Raw genomic sequence first — 16,171 nt, forward strand, 5'->3', positions numbered from 1 at the left:
TCTGTGCAGCAAACTCCATTCCCTCCCTTATAAAACTAACTCAAGATGCCTTCTCAACCACTGAAAAATGGATGCCTGATAACCACCTAGCTCTCAATCCATCAAAAACCAAACTCATGTTATTTACCCCATCCAAAAGCATAACTATCGACATAACCTCTATCCTCATAACCAGCCAAAATAACTCATCCCTAGAAATTGTCTCCAAAGCCAAACTGCTAGGAGCTCTCATTGATAATCAGCTTACATTTGATTCCCATATACAAACAAACATTAAAAAAACACATCACAAACTTGGTATGTTCTACCGGCATATCCGCTTCCTCTCTCTATCTACTAGATTTCTCCTATCTACCACATACCTCATCCCCTCTCTCCTTTATGGTGCCCCACTCCTAATCAACCTTAAATCCTCTATTAAAACAAAACTCTCTTCCTGCTACAACAAAATCGCTAAATTCACCTCCGGCCACAGATCCTCCTCCCATCACTGTACTGCCTTCCACAAACTAAACTGGCTTGAGCTCCCTAACTACCTCACCTGTACTCAACTAACTCATGCTCATAAGCTCATTTTCAAGCCCTCACTTTGCCCCTCACTCTCCTCAACCTTCACCATGCACCATCCAAACAGTCCCCTTAGAACTAGCACTCAGAACCTAGTTGAACTCCACAAACCAGCCCGTCCAGCAGGCAAACTCTTACTTTCCTTTTCCCTAGCCCGCCTCTGGAACTCCCTCCCACCTCATATCCGCAGTACCAGCAGCCTTCCTATCTTTAAATCTCTCCTACACTCACATCTATCATCTCTCTGGGAATGCTCCTGTACCCATCCAGCATACTCATCCCTCAGTCTACAACTCTTCCCTCCCATGAGAACATACATTTGTAGTTAACCCCTTATGTAAATATTCTCCTGTACACACCTACTAACTACAATCCTGCTTAACACTTTTTCTTTTCCTTTACTAGTGAACATAGAAATCTAACAAAATTGTAAACTGATATGTTCGGTTGCATTTGCTCTTCTTTGTTTTCCTGTGGCATTAAAATTTTCCTGTGCTTATAAGTACTACTCTGACACTTTAACAAACTGTTATGTTATTTTATTGTATTTTACATTATTCTCACTTGTATATTTGACATTATATCTATGGAGCTTTTCTCCCCAGGACTCCATTGAAAACGGGCTCATTCGGCCCAATGGACCATCCTGGCAAACAAACTTCAAATAAATAAATAAATAAATAAAATAACAGTAACTTATGACATTAAGGCTATTTGCCACTTAACTTGCTTCATCCCAGCTAGGATTTTCACCAGCAGTCTCTGTCTTTTTGAAGAGCTATTGTTGTCTCACAGTAGTGTTTAATGGATCCTTGGCTGGTGCTCAAGACATAGATAGGCAGCTTTACTAAGGAGGTTGACTCAGTGATTAGGAGGTTTAGTTCATTTTTCTAAGTGCTCACAGTACTTTTCCATTGTATTTCACATGGATCCAAAAATGAGTTGCTAAGGCAAGTGAAATCAGGCACAAGTACCAGCCGGTAACAAACAATTTAATAAAGCGCTTTCGGATGCGTTATGGACTTCTTCAGACAAAGATTCAACGTAAATGACCCTTTAAATAGTTAAAAGCAATTACTCTAAGCCAATCAAATACAGTGATTGATTAATAAAACACACAAATACTTTTAAAAACATATTAACTACACATTTCCATAGAAGAATATATGTGTATATATATATATATATATATATATATATATATATATATATATATATATATAGCTTAAAACTACAAACGTGGCAAGCTCTTCGGAAAAATGTTAATAGCTGAGGTTAACAAAAAACCTTAGATTTCACATATCCTTAAAACTTCTAAACATTATACGTTACATTACCTTATATAAACCACAACCTAAATTTCAAGTGGTCAACCTTGAGGTATGACTACTTATCTAAAATTGTAACTTAAAATTATCATTATAGTCAAACATTAAATAACACACATTAAGTAACTAAACATAGTCTCATAGTGACAAACAGTAAAACTAACCAGTAACATTCACCTTTTCAAATTCTGCAATTTCAAAACACTACTGATCGAACACGACTCATTTAGGCCAGGGAATATGCAAGCATTAAGCTTAATTTGCCATTTTAATTCTAGTTCCTCCAGTAATAAAGGCATAGGTGCCCCCCTTTTATTAATTGTCACCTGGTCTAATACTAAGAATCTAAAACTATGGTTCATATATTTGGATAAATGCTTAGCAAGTGCATTATCCAATTTATTTCTACTTATCGCGTATTGATGCTCATAAACGCGCTCACGGAGCCTGCGTTCAGTTTTACCAACATAGAACGCAGGACATCCTTGGCACAACGCTAAATAGACAACCATTTTAGAATTACAGTTAAACCTAGATTTTAGTTTGCATTGATAGTTCTGTATACTGACCCTATTCGTCTCTAAAATGTATTTACAGAAATTGCAATTTTGACATTTGAACATACCCACTGTTCTAGTGAAATTATGCACTGATTGTTCGAATAATGATTTCAAATTTTTTCCCCTCCTAAAGGTGACAGTGGGGAGTTCTCCAACCTTTGCATAAATAGATGGATTACTTTTAAAGAATGCCCAATTTTTCTTGATACTTTCAATGCATTGGTAACTAAATGGGCTAAATGTTAAAATAAGTTTTGTGCCCATATATTTGGTATTAATTTGATTAGTCTCCAAGCAACCCTGTAAGGATATCTGTCTATTAGTAATAACCTGACTTTCCTTATAAGTCAGTAAAGGCCTATAAGTACCATTAAGTCTTTTAGTCATGACTTTATTAATCAGTTCTTCTAATAAGAAGATAGGGTACCCCCTATGTATAAACATATTCCTCAATAGTCCACATTCTATATGGAAATCATCGTCTAAGGTCACTATACGGGCTGCCCTTACCAGTTGTCCCTTTATTGCTGAACGTTTCTGGTAAGTCGAATGGCAGCTCAAGTAGTGGAGAAAAGAATTTGAATATGTAGGTTTCCAGTGTATGTTAGCCTTAAAACTACAAGCCTCACTGTTTTTTGATAATAAAATATCCAAGCAGGCAATAGTTGTGCTACTAAAAGTAGATGTAAATTTTAAAAAGTCTGTGGAATTATTAAATTTGTCTAGTAACAGTTCACTAACCACTTCGTCACCTTTGACTAAGATAAAAATATCGTCCAGGTAGCGTGTGTAAAAAACAATATATTCCATGACTTCAACATCCTTAAATACAAATTCTGTCTCCCAGTATGCCATAACTGTGTTGGCTGCACTTGCCCCACATGGCGAGCCCATAGCAACCCCGACTTTTTGCAAAAAATAATTCTCATCGAACATGAAATAATTGTTGTACAGAATTATTTCAAGCAACTCCGTTACTACAGACATTTCCTTATTAGAGGCCCCATTTTTCTTAAGGATTAAGGTGACCCATTCGATGCCAGTATCATGAGGGATACAAGTATACAAGTCCTTGACGTCTATTGTAATAAAGTTATATCTATTGTCAAAAACTAAATTATCAATTTTTTCCAAAAAGGACCATGAATCTTTACAGATCTGGGTTTCCAAGGCCAAATATTTCCGAATAATAGAATCTATGAATTTGGCACATGGGTAGGTAGAACCACGGCCGTCCATTAAAGGTCTCATTGGGGGGGTCATTAATACTTTTATGAATTTTTGGTATCCCGAAAAGACACGGGAACCTAGGAAAAGTAGTAGTCAAGTAGTTATAAATTTTCTGTTCAATCCTACCTTCGATAAACATGTCCTCTATACTATTTTTTATTGATCTATATGCACCATTTACCTCAGAAAGTGAACTAGCTGAATAAGAAGGACTGTCTAACAAGTTAGCCATCCGTTTGTAATAATCTAAATTATCAAAAATTACCAACCCCCCACCCTTGTCCGGCTTACACACTCGTATGTTCTGAGCTCGAATAAACTTCAATAGTTTGTATTCAATTTTACTACTGGAGTCATTCCTATTAGCTTTATATGTGCGCTTAGCCAACTGTCTAATATCAAGCTCACACATCTGTTCAAAAATTTGAACTAATGGGTGTAAAGGGGGGTTGTAAGTACTGGCAATCCTGAAAGGGTCAGACTCCATAGCATAAGGGTTGCCACCCATCATTAAATTAAAGTTCAGTTTTCTTGAAAACAATTTAATGTCTATAATTGACTGAACTAAATCAAATCTCTGTCGAGGAACATAAGTATATCCCTTTGATAAAAGTTCGACCATGTCCATGGATATAGTGGCAGAAGAAAAGTTATACACCTTGAAGTCACCTGTTGAGTTGGTGATTACTTCAGGTGTTAAAATCTCAGTAGGTATACTGCTGATAGACATAGCTATGTCCTGGTTTAGAAATTCATCCAACTCCACAACAGGGTCAGATCATTGCCGTGGTGAAGGTCATGACTACATGATGAAAACCTAGTATCTAAAAGGGGACTTGAATCGACCAAGTTGTCAGAACAAATATGTTCACAAACATCGATCACAATTAAGTCCTGTATGTCTTGGACTTCGATTTGGGCCCCTTGTTTTGAGCAAAGTTGTTTTGTTGCTTTGGCCTGGCCCCATTCTGGTGTACTTGCCGAAAATTTGAATTCTGTTGTACATTATAACCGTAAGACTGGTTACGGTTAATTAACCTCTCGCTTCTCCTGACCTCCTGGTGAGGCTCAAATGAATCATTGTTGGACACCACATTGGCATCAGATGGGATGTTGTTAATGACAGAACCCAAATTTTCATCACAAGTTACAGCTGGGGTGTCATAAACTTCACCGGTTTCACGTACACCATACTGAGTGTGGCTAACACCTTGCCACACTTGTGCATTAGAAAAAGATGGATATGCTTTATGATCTTTATATGCTTTTAAGTCGCGGTCAAGTTTTTTAATCTTGTTATTTTTAAGTTTATCTAAATATTGGTCAATACTAACAAAAATACGACTATAGTCGTATTTGTAACGCCCAAATTCTGTATGATGTTTAATTTCACAGTCTAAGTCCGTGACCTTAGCGTTAAGTTCAGTGATCCATATATTATAATGTTTTATCATTACTTCAAGTAACTCGAAGCCTTGTATGTCGAAAAGTAATGTCAAGTCATTGTAAAAATCAGAGCCAGTTACAATACCTGTTGGAAACTGGGACCTCCATAAGCCTTTAGGAACAACTTTGTATGACAAACATTCCTTAAAGTAGGCAATTTCAAGCTGTAACTTTTTAAGCTTGACTAACTGGCTGTCCAAATGTTTAAGTTGTACAACAATATCAGGTTTTAAACCACTCTCAAAGTTATTACCTCTGTTATTTTCAATATGGGCGTCTGCAACCAGATTAGCAGGTAAAAACGAAAACTTGTTCATTAACTACGTATCAAGAACCGGGAGCCCCACAAAATCGCCTCCATCTGCACTAACGTTATTGTTCGGTTCCTGCAAGCGGTCCGGTACCATGTTGTTAACAGCCCTGGATGTTTCGCTTTGGCGTGCCCCTGTAGTTGGCTGTTGGTCATTTATTACCTCAGAGTTTACACAGGTTACTGGTAAGTTACTGTTGACTGCTGCCACTGAATTCAAAGATGCAGCATAAGAACTTCCCGCCTTATCGGCTCGGTTACTATTAACATTGTTCCCTGGTAGTAAAGTATTTCACATGGATAGTAGCTTGTGCCACTTTACTGCTATCTGAAACTTTCGTCATACTTAACTTTTGTAAAATGTCCGCCTCCTCTCTCTGATTTATAGGTGACTAGTTAATGTAATGTGATTATTTTATATTTGCGCATATACACATTTGCTCTCTCTGTTTTACAGCTTCAAGTGTAGTTTATCTGATGTGGTACATCTTAAACAAGTTGGATGGTTTCTTATTTTGCCATAGATCAGCTTTTCCAAATAGTGCCTCTCTTGTCTGTTTTGTCTTTTTCTCATATTAAATTGTGAAGGCATTTCTGTCTCAGAGCTGGTAAAGACAGATGATCTTTTCTGTCAGTGTATATCTTTCTTCAAAAAAAGGAAGTATAGCTATAATTTTTTTCATGTTTTCGAGGGGAGCACAAAAATATAAATTGCTTTGAAACACAGATAAATAGATTTATTACTCATGAGCAAAAAAAATTTGTTGCTAATGTCAGTGCTTTAATAATGAATATAATAGCAGGATTTTCATCTCTTTCTACTTTGGATCCTCTGACATTGACCAGATATAGTGGGTTATTTTTTATTTGTTGTAACTGTACTGTAGAGCACTGGGCATACTCGTACAGTAGCATGACACAAGTGTAATATGCCAACTACAGTGGATATAAAAAGTGTACACACCCCTGTTAAAATGCCAGATTTTTGTGATATACAAAAATGAGACCAAAATAAATAATTTCAAAACTTTTCCCACCTTTAATATAACCTGCACAATTCAGTTGAAAAACAAACAAATCTGTTAGGGGGAAAATATAAAAAACAAAAAATGTACAATAAGCTGGTTGCGTAAGTGTGCATATACCCTTAAACTCCCTTAAACTAATACTTTGTTGAAGCACCTTTTGATTTAATTACAGCATTCAGTCTTCTTGGGTAGGAGTCTATCACCATGGGACATCTTGACTTGGCAATATTTGCCCACTCTTCCTTGCAAAAGCACTCCAAATCTGTCAGATTGTGAGGGCATCTCTTGTGCACAGTCCTCTTCAGGTCACCCCACAGATTTTCTATTGGATTTAGGTCTGAGCTCTGGCTCTGCCATTCCAAAACTTAAATTTTCTATTGCTGAAGCTATTCTTTTGTTGATTTCGATGTATGCTTGGGGTCATTGTCATGTTGGAACTGTTCATAATTCCCTCCACCTTGACTAAAGCCCCAGTTCCAGCTGAAGAATCGCAACCCCAAAGCATGATACTGCCACTACCATGCTTCACTGTGGGGATGGTGTTCTTTTGGTGATGCAAAGTGTTGTTTTTGTGCCACACGTACCTTTTGAAATTGTGGCCAAAAAGTTCAATCTTGGTCTCATCAGACCATAACACATTTTCCCACATGCTTTTGGGAGACTTGATGTATTGTTTTGCAAATTTTAGTTGGGCCTGGATGTTTTTCTGTGTAAGAAAAGGCTTCTGTCTTGCAACCCTACCCCATAGTCCAGAGATGTAGAGAATACAGGAGATTGTTGTCACATGTAGTACACAACCTGTACTTGCCAGAAATTCCTGCAGCTCCTTTAGTGTTGCTGTAGGTCTCTTTGCAGCCTCCCTGACCAGTTTTCGTCTTGTCTTTTCATCAATTTTGGAGGGACGTCCAATTTTTTGCAAACTTCACTTCTTCTTCTTCTCTTTTTTTTTTTCTTTTTCAGTCGCAGGGGATCACCTTGGATCATGCATTGAATGAATGTGGAGTTTTTTTTTTGTGTCGAAAGTTGCCAGCCAGCGCCTAACTTTGTGGGGGAGGGGGATGTGGGGAGGGAGCGGACAAAAGGGACAGACCACACAGAGGACACAGGCAGACTCAGACAGAAGAGCCAGGGATCGAACCAGAGAACCTCTTGCTGTGAGGCGGCAATGCTAACCACTGCACCACCGTGGCCGCCCTTTTTGCAAACTTCACTATTGTCCCATATTTTCTGCACTTTTTGATGACTGTCTTCGCTGTGTTCCATGGTATATCCAATGCTGTGGAAAAATTTTTGTACCCTTCTCCTGACTGATACCTTTCAACAATGAGATTACTTTGATGCTTTGTAAGCTTTCTGCGAACCATGACTTTTGCTGTAACAAGCAACTGAATAAATGTCAGGAAAATCCTACTAGGACAGCTGAACTTTATTTGGGGTTAATCAGAGTCTCTTTAATTGATGGCAGGTGTGTACCCAAGAAGACTGAATGCTGTAATTAAATCAAAAGGTGCTTCAACAAAGTATTAGCTTATGGGTGTGCACACTTATGCAACCAGCTTATTGTATGACTTTTATTTTTTATATTTTTTTCCCTTAACAGATTTTTGTTTTTTAATTGAATTGTACAGGTTATAGCTCACATTAAAGGTGGGAAACGTTTTGAAATTATTTATTGTGGTCTCATTTTTTTATATCACAAAAACCTGGCATTTTAACAGGGGTGTGTAACGACTTTTTATATACATTGCAACACAAGCAGAAAGATACAGTTCAAAGTGGAAAGGGAAGATGGTGAAGCCAGGGGTAATTCAAGAAATAAGGAAAGAGTGTTATTTTGAATGCAAATCCTTAAGGAGCATGACAAGAGTCGTACCGAATATCATATATTATATTCATAAAGTAGCAGAAAGTATGCTAAGAACTAAGACAACATGAGAGGGGGGTTGAATTTATTGGAGGAAGCTGGCAAAGGAACCAAGGTATTGGGAACAAATAATTAGAGCGGGAAAGATAATAGCATGGGAAGAAGCCAAGAAGACATTTGGATGACAAGGTAGTGTTTGCCTTCCCTGTCAGGGATTGATAACAGAGTATAGACAAAGAGAAATGGGTATCGGAATACTAAATGAAAGACCTGCACTGGTTGAGTTTTTAATTAACTCTAGAATAGAAGCTACTATTAAAAAGGGGTAATTAGTAGGACATATAAACTATTGCATGATAATTAATTAGAAGACATCAGAAAAGATTGGGAAGAGCGACTGTATGTGCATTTCACTAAGAAAAAAGGAGAGGGCATATATATGGCTCCCAAATGTGCAACAAAATCTAGAATATTTAGGATTTTGCCTGGAATTGTCTGGATAGATACTTTATACCTCAAACACACTCCAAAGCATTTTTGCTCAGGTAGGTGGCAAATGTTGGAGGTGTGGTGGGGAAGAAAGAGGAAAGTGGAGCATATGTTTTGAGTGTGCAGTGGGTTGCCAGACTTCAAAAATTCCATACAGAGTACTCTGTTAGGAATACTGGGCGAGCAAATGAGTGTAACTAAGGAAATTATTTTTTTTTTTAGTTGGGATATAGGATCTGAATTGCATATACATAGCGAGTCCTTGTTAAGTTTAATTCTAGTGACTGCCAAAAAGCAATTACTAGAAAATGGAAAACAAAATCTAAAGCACTATACTTTAAGTAGTGAATATTGTTTCAGAGAGAAAAGAATGGGAACTGGGAACTTTAGAAAAGGGTAGGAGTAAATTACATAAAAAAATGTAAATTGTGGCAACATACATGCAGAAAAATGTTTTGGGGGAGGAATGAGGTTTAAGAGAGGGCAGAAATTGAATAATTTATGTAATGCTTCTTAGGTTAAATGATGCAGAACAGTATATGTGATATATAATGTTTGGAAATGCGAACTTGTTAATGTGGTTTGATTACTTTTATATAGATGTTAGGTTGCCTGTGTCACAAGTTAGTTCAGTAAAAAAAGAAAATAAATTTAATTTGTGGGAATAATATATGCAAAATAATGTTTGGAAGGAGGAGTGAAACCTCAGGGAAGTCGGGACTTGAGCAATGATGTAGGGAATAATTATTTAAAAAGATAACCTATATGTATAATGCTTGAAAATGAATAAAAGTCTGTAATGGTTTGTTTTCTTTTCTAGTAATGTATACCCATGTTGTTGCAAAATGTATGTGAATTTAATAAAGTTGTTAAAAATACCAGGAAAGCATGCAGCACAAAATTAATGCATCTTTCTGTTTGGCCTTCTTCTAAAGTGTTAGATACCTTCACAGCTCATGTTTCAGCCATTTTGGATTTTTTCACAAACTGTTGCTATAGGACTGTGTTATTCTCTTGTTAACATCTTCCTGTCATTTACTGCTTTAACCAAAATGAGAGTTACAAAGTTTATCGAAGGTTTGCAAAACCTTTTTCAGAGTTGCATTCTGAGTGCAAACACCATTTAAGGATTCTGTTTCTCCTTGTGACTTGTATTTCATGCCGCATGATTACCCATGTTTCCTTTTAAACTGGCTTCCAAAGCTGATCTAAAGTTCCTGTCTGGGACGAAGCTTTTTCTAGTCATCACTGAATTTCTGAATACAGGTCATGTGTGTGTTAATCATCCCTAATTGGTCTTCCACTGAAGTGTTGCTGTGAACTGATGCTTGAGGTAGCCACTGAAACAAATTTTAGTGTGTCAGTTAATTATCCTGTATTTTCCTAACTGTTCTCATAAAATCAATTTGTTGCACTGTATAGATGTCCACAGAGAGCCTTGATTTTATATGGATAAAACAAAGTCAGTAAGAAAGATTCCTGATTGTTTAAATCATTTTCTTACAAAAACATAACTGTTCAAAGTTGCTTATGGCAAAGTCACTTAGTGATTGTATCATAAGTTGCCAAGAGAAATGTAATAACGTATTGCCAATTGTGCCAGAACCACATTAGTTAGAGCAGTCTCTCTCTCTTGCTGTCTTATATGATGATTGTGCATTTGCCACATGGGCTTCTATAAATGCTTTCACAAGACGCCATAAGCAGGGTATTGTCTCTAGAGCTTGTTTTCTTTTGAAAACAGAGTTATCTGAGGTATGTTTCCATAATGGTCATTCAGAAGGGTAAGTTTATAACTCTGTCGCACTGTTTGACAAAGACAGACTTACTCATCTCGTATAGGAAAGCCACGTGCTTTCCATTACAATATATTTTGAAGAACAGCTCCAGCTTCACCAACATACCTACTGACCTTTCCTCACCTTGTGGCTTGGAGAGGTTATTGCTCATTGGCTGTTGTTCATTGCTTGTATTAGTTGGTTGGGTGCTTTCTGTTGGCATGCTAATGATCTGGAAGGGAAGCTGGAGCAACAGAGTGTTGTGGACAAAGTGAAGGGGCTGATAGCCTGGATAAGTTTGAAAGGCAGAGCTAACTGAAAGCCTGTGTTTTCAGTCCTTTGGATGATGAGGATGATCCTACTTATCCAGCTCTGTCTAAAGTACATAACTTTCATTATATATAGCAGCTGTAATTTAAATGATTGATGACCATTACACTAGGTGCTTACACAGATTGTTTCATAAGAACTTACCTAAACCCTAGAACTACTTAGATTTAAATTCTAAGGAACAGCCCTAAAGCTTCATGGATTAGAAGTAGAAAGAACTATACTGGACTGTACACCCAACATATATTAAGCTTCCATACACGAAGCCATATCAAAGAGTGGCTTGGGACCCCATGAAAAACCAGGTGAACAATGACCTAGGAAACTTCAGGAAAGTCCAGTAGTGTGTGAGGGTCAGGAGCAGTCTGGTTAGGAGTCTAGTTTATGCCTTTGAGAATACCCTGAGGTTCAGTGGGAGTAGGCCAGTATAAATGACCACCATGGACATGAGATGGTGAGGAAGCAAAGGACGGCATCCCAGGATCCTACTAAAAAGAACGGATCAGTGATATCCCATTGAAAAGCCAGGTATCCTGAAGGACAATATCTGAAAGCCATCCTGAGGGGGCTTGTACTCAAGAAGCCCTCAAGGGGATCAGAGAATCTGGTGTATCTGAACTGAAATAAACTTGGCATATCTGAACTTTAAAACAATGACTGCCAGTACTGTTCAGCAGTACAGTCCAAGGGTAGAGGAAAACAGACTAGGTATCTTACCTTGTAGTCATATGCAAACACTGCTAAATTTGCTGTCTGGGGGGGGGGTCATTGGAAGCTGATTGGAGGAATGGAAGATGAGACTGTCAAAGGTAGAAGCATCCTTGACTGAAAGTTCTTGTAATGGGGGAGAGAAATGGCAAGCATACTGAAATGCAAGACATCAGTCCTTGCTTCAGTGCAAATGTAGAAGTTAAAGCATTAGAAAGTATGCAGGCTCAGTGTTAGAGAATGTGCAGCAACATACAGACAACAGTAGACCACAGTGAGTCCACTGTAAGTGGAAATGGCTGTAACACCCCAAAACACAGTGACCTTGAAGTGGAATAGACGTAATGGAAGGTGGAGCCTATTGCATAGAGGAGCAGTCCCTATATATAAAAAAAAAATGAAGACCTTAAATGCCCAGCCAAAGGAGACTGGCATGCAAGAAGGCTAAACCTACATGGCTGGATAGGACTAGGCCTCTTTTAGGGCAGTGAGCAGATGAACAGTTTGCATCACAAGATAGAGGTGAGATTAATGCTAACTATCCAAGAAAAGTATTTTTGTTCCAAAGGCAGTTGCGAGATTGAGCTTAGAAGGGAGAGAGCAGTGGAAGAGGACTGATCTGTCCAGCATCCAGGGAACCTGGATCTAACATAGGGAAAACCTGGGCTAGAGCATCCCAGTATAGAGATCAGTAACTGGGGGAGGGGGTGACAAACACCAACAGTAACACATATGAAAGGGAACATAGGGATTTGTTAAAAGTGCTGCCATTCCCTGCCCTCATGGCTGAAAAGTCACAGGAGCTGTGTAGGTCTGCAAAAAAACACAAAAATGCAGGTTGTGTTGAGAAAAGTGAGAGAGAGTATAGTCACTGCTGCAAAAAGGCATAGACATCATGCACAAGGGGGAAAGGTTTAGAACCATAAACACCATTCCAGGTTTTACACACACGGGTAACTTTTGGGAATAGGAGGAGGTGTTAACAAAAGATGAGCCAGGTGTGTAGAGGAGTTCCATACACCAGGTGCTGAAAAAGGTCCCACAGTCCAGGAGGATAAGTGAGTCAGCAGTGACGGGCAAAACAAGGCTTGATCAGTGCCAGGATCTAGGAAGCCCAGGAATGCGTTTGCTAGGAATTCATTATATAAAGCTGTTGGGGAGAACTGGAAGAGGTGACAATATAAAAATATTTTCTAACCTGGTTGAGGAAGCAAATGACAGCATCCCTCTACACATGTTGTAAAGACCAGAGTGGCAACAATCTGTTAAGAAGGTGGATCATGTAAAAGAACACCAATGAAGTTACCATTGACTTTGCTGCAAATAGAATGGGTTGTAGAAACAGCAGAAAGTCATAGAACAGGTTGTAGAAGAGTACTGAGACTACATTTGTAAGAAGAGTGATGTGAACCTAATCATGAGAACTGCAGCCACTGATGAGACCAACATGTCACCCACACAGCCATGCCCAATCCCTCTTTTTCTCTTCTGAAGAAGCAGTGAATAAATGGTAATGAAGGGATGCAACGGTATGACCCCAAGTTGCCATCCCCACTTTCTAATTTCTCACAGTCAAGGTCTGAAATCTTAGGGGAGCAACTGGAACAGTAAGCACAGCACTCCGTGAAGACCTCAGGAGAACAGGAATGTGGTTATAAATTAGCAATCTGTAAAGAAATTGCATGTATTCCAGGTTATTCAGAAGGTCAGAAAGAGGTACTGCAAATGAAGTAACAGGTACTACTACTGACAGCTGTGAGACCTGCTATATGAGGGTAGTGGCCTATCCCCTACAGCAAGCAGTCTGCATAACTGACAGCCTGCAAAAATGAGCAGCCATGGTGGGAACAAACTGCCAATATACATTCCAGAAACTGAGTGCCTGAAACATTCAAGGAGAGAGAGAACCATCCATCCACATAGACGCTAAGACAATGATGGTGGTGACTGCTCCTGACAGTGTTGACATTACACTAAAAAGACTTTGGTCATTGATGAACCTTTCCTGCAAGATGAGCTGACATGAAGCTAGCAGGAGCTCTGGGAGTTGAGGGTCAACAAATGATCCAGCTGTGCTCTCTGTACAAGAGGCAGTGATATTTCCTCCAAAGGTGGGTGAGCACACCCCAGTCTACAGTCATTTTCTAAATGTCCCTGTGTGTAAAACCACCAGTGGTGGCATGTCCCGTGACTTTATGGCAGATTAGGAAACAAGGAGAAACACTGCTTACAATGGGCTTTCACACATGCTTAAAAAATGTAGTCTGTCCAGACTGGAAAGGTGAAAAAAATCCTTTCTTTCTACACTGGCTGTAGGTGTTCCTTTTGCATGTGGAGCACTCCATAAATGGCTTTTTTAACCAAATATGTGGCTGAAGGGACAAGTTGCAGAAGAATGAGTAAGCCTCGGAATTTAAAAAAAGTTGACTTCACATCCATAGGTACTGAACTGTGCCATACAAAATAAGGGAGTAGACAAAACTACTCCAATAAGGCATCAGTATCTTTAAGGAAGAAAATCAAACAGCAGTACTGTTAAAAAAAAAAAGAAAACACTTACAAACAAAAAATACACAAGTACAGTCATCCATATTGGAGTCCTTCAGGCGATAAAAAGAAAGTGAGGAAGATGGACCTACTCCTCCATCCCACTCCCACCCCCTTTTTTTGTGCTTTTCGTTTTATCATCAGAGATGGATTTTGGTCCCCTAAGCGAAGCTTGGAAATCAAGAGATCAAAAGCACCCTGTAGTGGCAGACTGTCACTTAAAAGTTATAATGTTTGTCTTGTAGTAAAACAATTACTTTTTGAACAGTAAGCCTGAAATTGCATCTGCTTTGCTCATACAAGAACCAGTTTTCTTTGGAAAAGTACAGATGATGTAGTTTTACAATTGTATCTTTTAACAATCTTTTTGATGCAGTTAAACTGGCAGTTTCAGAGCTATTAAAAGGAATTCTCAGTTATCACTGGACATTTTAAAAACCCTGAAACACTTCCATGGTTTGTATCCCTTGAACTGCTAATGGGCATCTAAATTTGGCAGATTGAATTTCTAAATGTACGGTCATATAAACTCTTCATTACTGAAAAATTATCAGTGTTAAAATTATTGTATGGATTGTTGTATGGATTTTTAACTAAAATTTTTAAAAGGTTTGCATATCCCTATGATGTTGTTTGTAATGATGTACAGTTATTGTATATATGTGCTATTTCCCCCAAATATTAAAAAAAAAATATGAAGTCATTGATTCTCCGTAACACAGAGAGAAAATGCAGTGTTCCCTATTTGCATATTTGTCATTCAGAACAAGTGTGTTGTTAATGGTCACTTTACAAACAGTACTGATAATTATATAAAAGTCAACATGGAATTCATCAATTGTTTCATGTTTGTTTTTTCAGACGTGGAAATCCTTTGCATCTGTGCAGAGAACGTTATAAAAAGTTAGAAAAACTATGGCAGCAACACAGCATCACAGAAGAAATAGGACATGCACAAGAAGCTAATCAGACTTTAGCTGGCATTGACTGGCAGCAGCTGTGATTTTGGAAGAAGTTGCTTCAAGTTTAGAAGCCAGTAGTTACTCAAAGGGAAGTTGCTGTTAGACACAACAGTGTAAAAATTAAAAAAAAAAAAAAGATAAGCCTGTATCATAATCATATGAATATTGTAAATTAATCTGTTGTTGTCACCTTTTAAGTACACTAAAGACTGAGTATCTCATAAGGTTCTGTCAAAACTTCATTGGCGTAGTTTGCACTTCCCTAGAGTCGAATACTTCAGGTTAAAAAGCTAAGCTGTATAATCTGACACATGCCATACAATTTGCCTGGTTTCATCTTTGTTTTATCTTTCAGGTTGTGAAAGGGTCTTGTTAAATTGTGATATTTTGTAAAGTGCTTTCAAAATTATCTTTTAACACAGTTGTTTGTGTTGCATCCTACCTTCCCACCCACCCCCCAGAGTTTTTCTGAGCCATTTTTTTATTTTCTGAATTATTTCATTCCTAATGCACCATTGTTGTGTAAAGGTTAAACTGTGCTGAAGCCCAGCGTCTCATTCTTCTTTACTCATTACAGTCTAAGCCGCGGTGGTACAGCGGTAGCGTTGTTGCCTCACAGCAAGAGGTTCTCCTGTTCGATTCTCGGCTGGAGTGCCTTCTGTGTGGAGTCTGCATGTCCTCCCCGCGGTCGAGTGGCCTCCGAAAGACATGCGTGAATGGGCATGCCTTCGCTGAAGGTTGGGCGTCAGGCTGGCAACTCGGCACCATAAAAAGAAAATCTGCTGCCAATCATTAGCGGACCGGTGTTCCGCTGTGGCAACCCCTAACTGGGAAAAGCCGAAAAAACAAACATTACTACTTAAAAGTCTAGGTACAAGTATTCTGTCAGTGAAGTACTTTCACTTCAACCATACGTTTCAGTGGCATGTCTTTTAGATTTTGTAATTCCTTGTAAACTCCATGGATAGTGGTAGCTGTCTGCAGGATCACTGTAGGAAATGGCTGTTATTCATCAAAGAGGGAA

The 16,171-nt window shown here is 38.4% G+C and overlaps 1 protein-coding gene across 3 annotated transcripts in view; it reads left to right on the plus strand.

The window, feature by feature from the left end:
- UBR2 (ubiquitin protein ligase E3 component n-recognin 2) overlaps positions 1–15,822 on the plus strand; it is a 5,196,118-nt gene extending 5,180,296 nt beyond the window's left edge. For all 3 annotated transcript variants that reach the window (XM_044061864.1, XM_044061881.1, XM_044061872.1), the window contains exon 47: positions 15,047–15,822. In XM_044061864.1, the coding sequence (XP_043917799.1) occupies positions 15,047–15,188 (142 nt within the window). In that variant the 3' untranslated portion in view covers positions 15,189–15,822. The remainder of the gene's footprint in view (positions 1–15,046) is intronic.
- The last annotated feature ends 349 nt before the right edge of the window (positions 15,823–16,171 follow it).

This window comes from Protopterus annectens, chromosome 1.part0 (genome assembly GCF_019279795.1).
Source record: "Protopterus annectens isolate FY-2018-M chromosome 1.part0, PAN1.0, whole genome shotgun sequence".
NCBI lineage: Eukaryota > Metazoa > Chordata > Ceratodontiformes > Protopteridae > Protopterus > Protopterus annectens.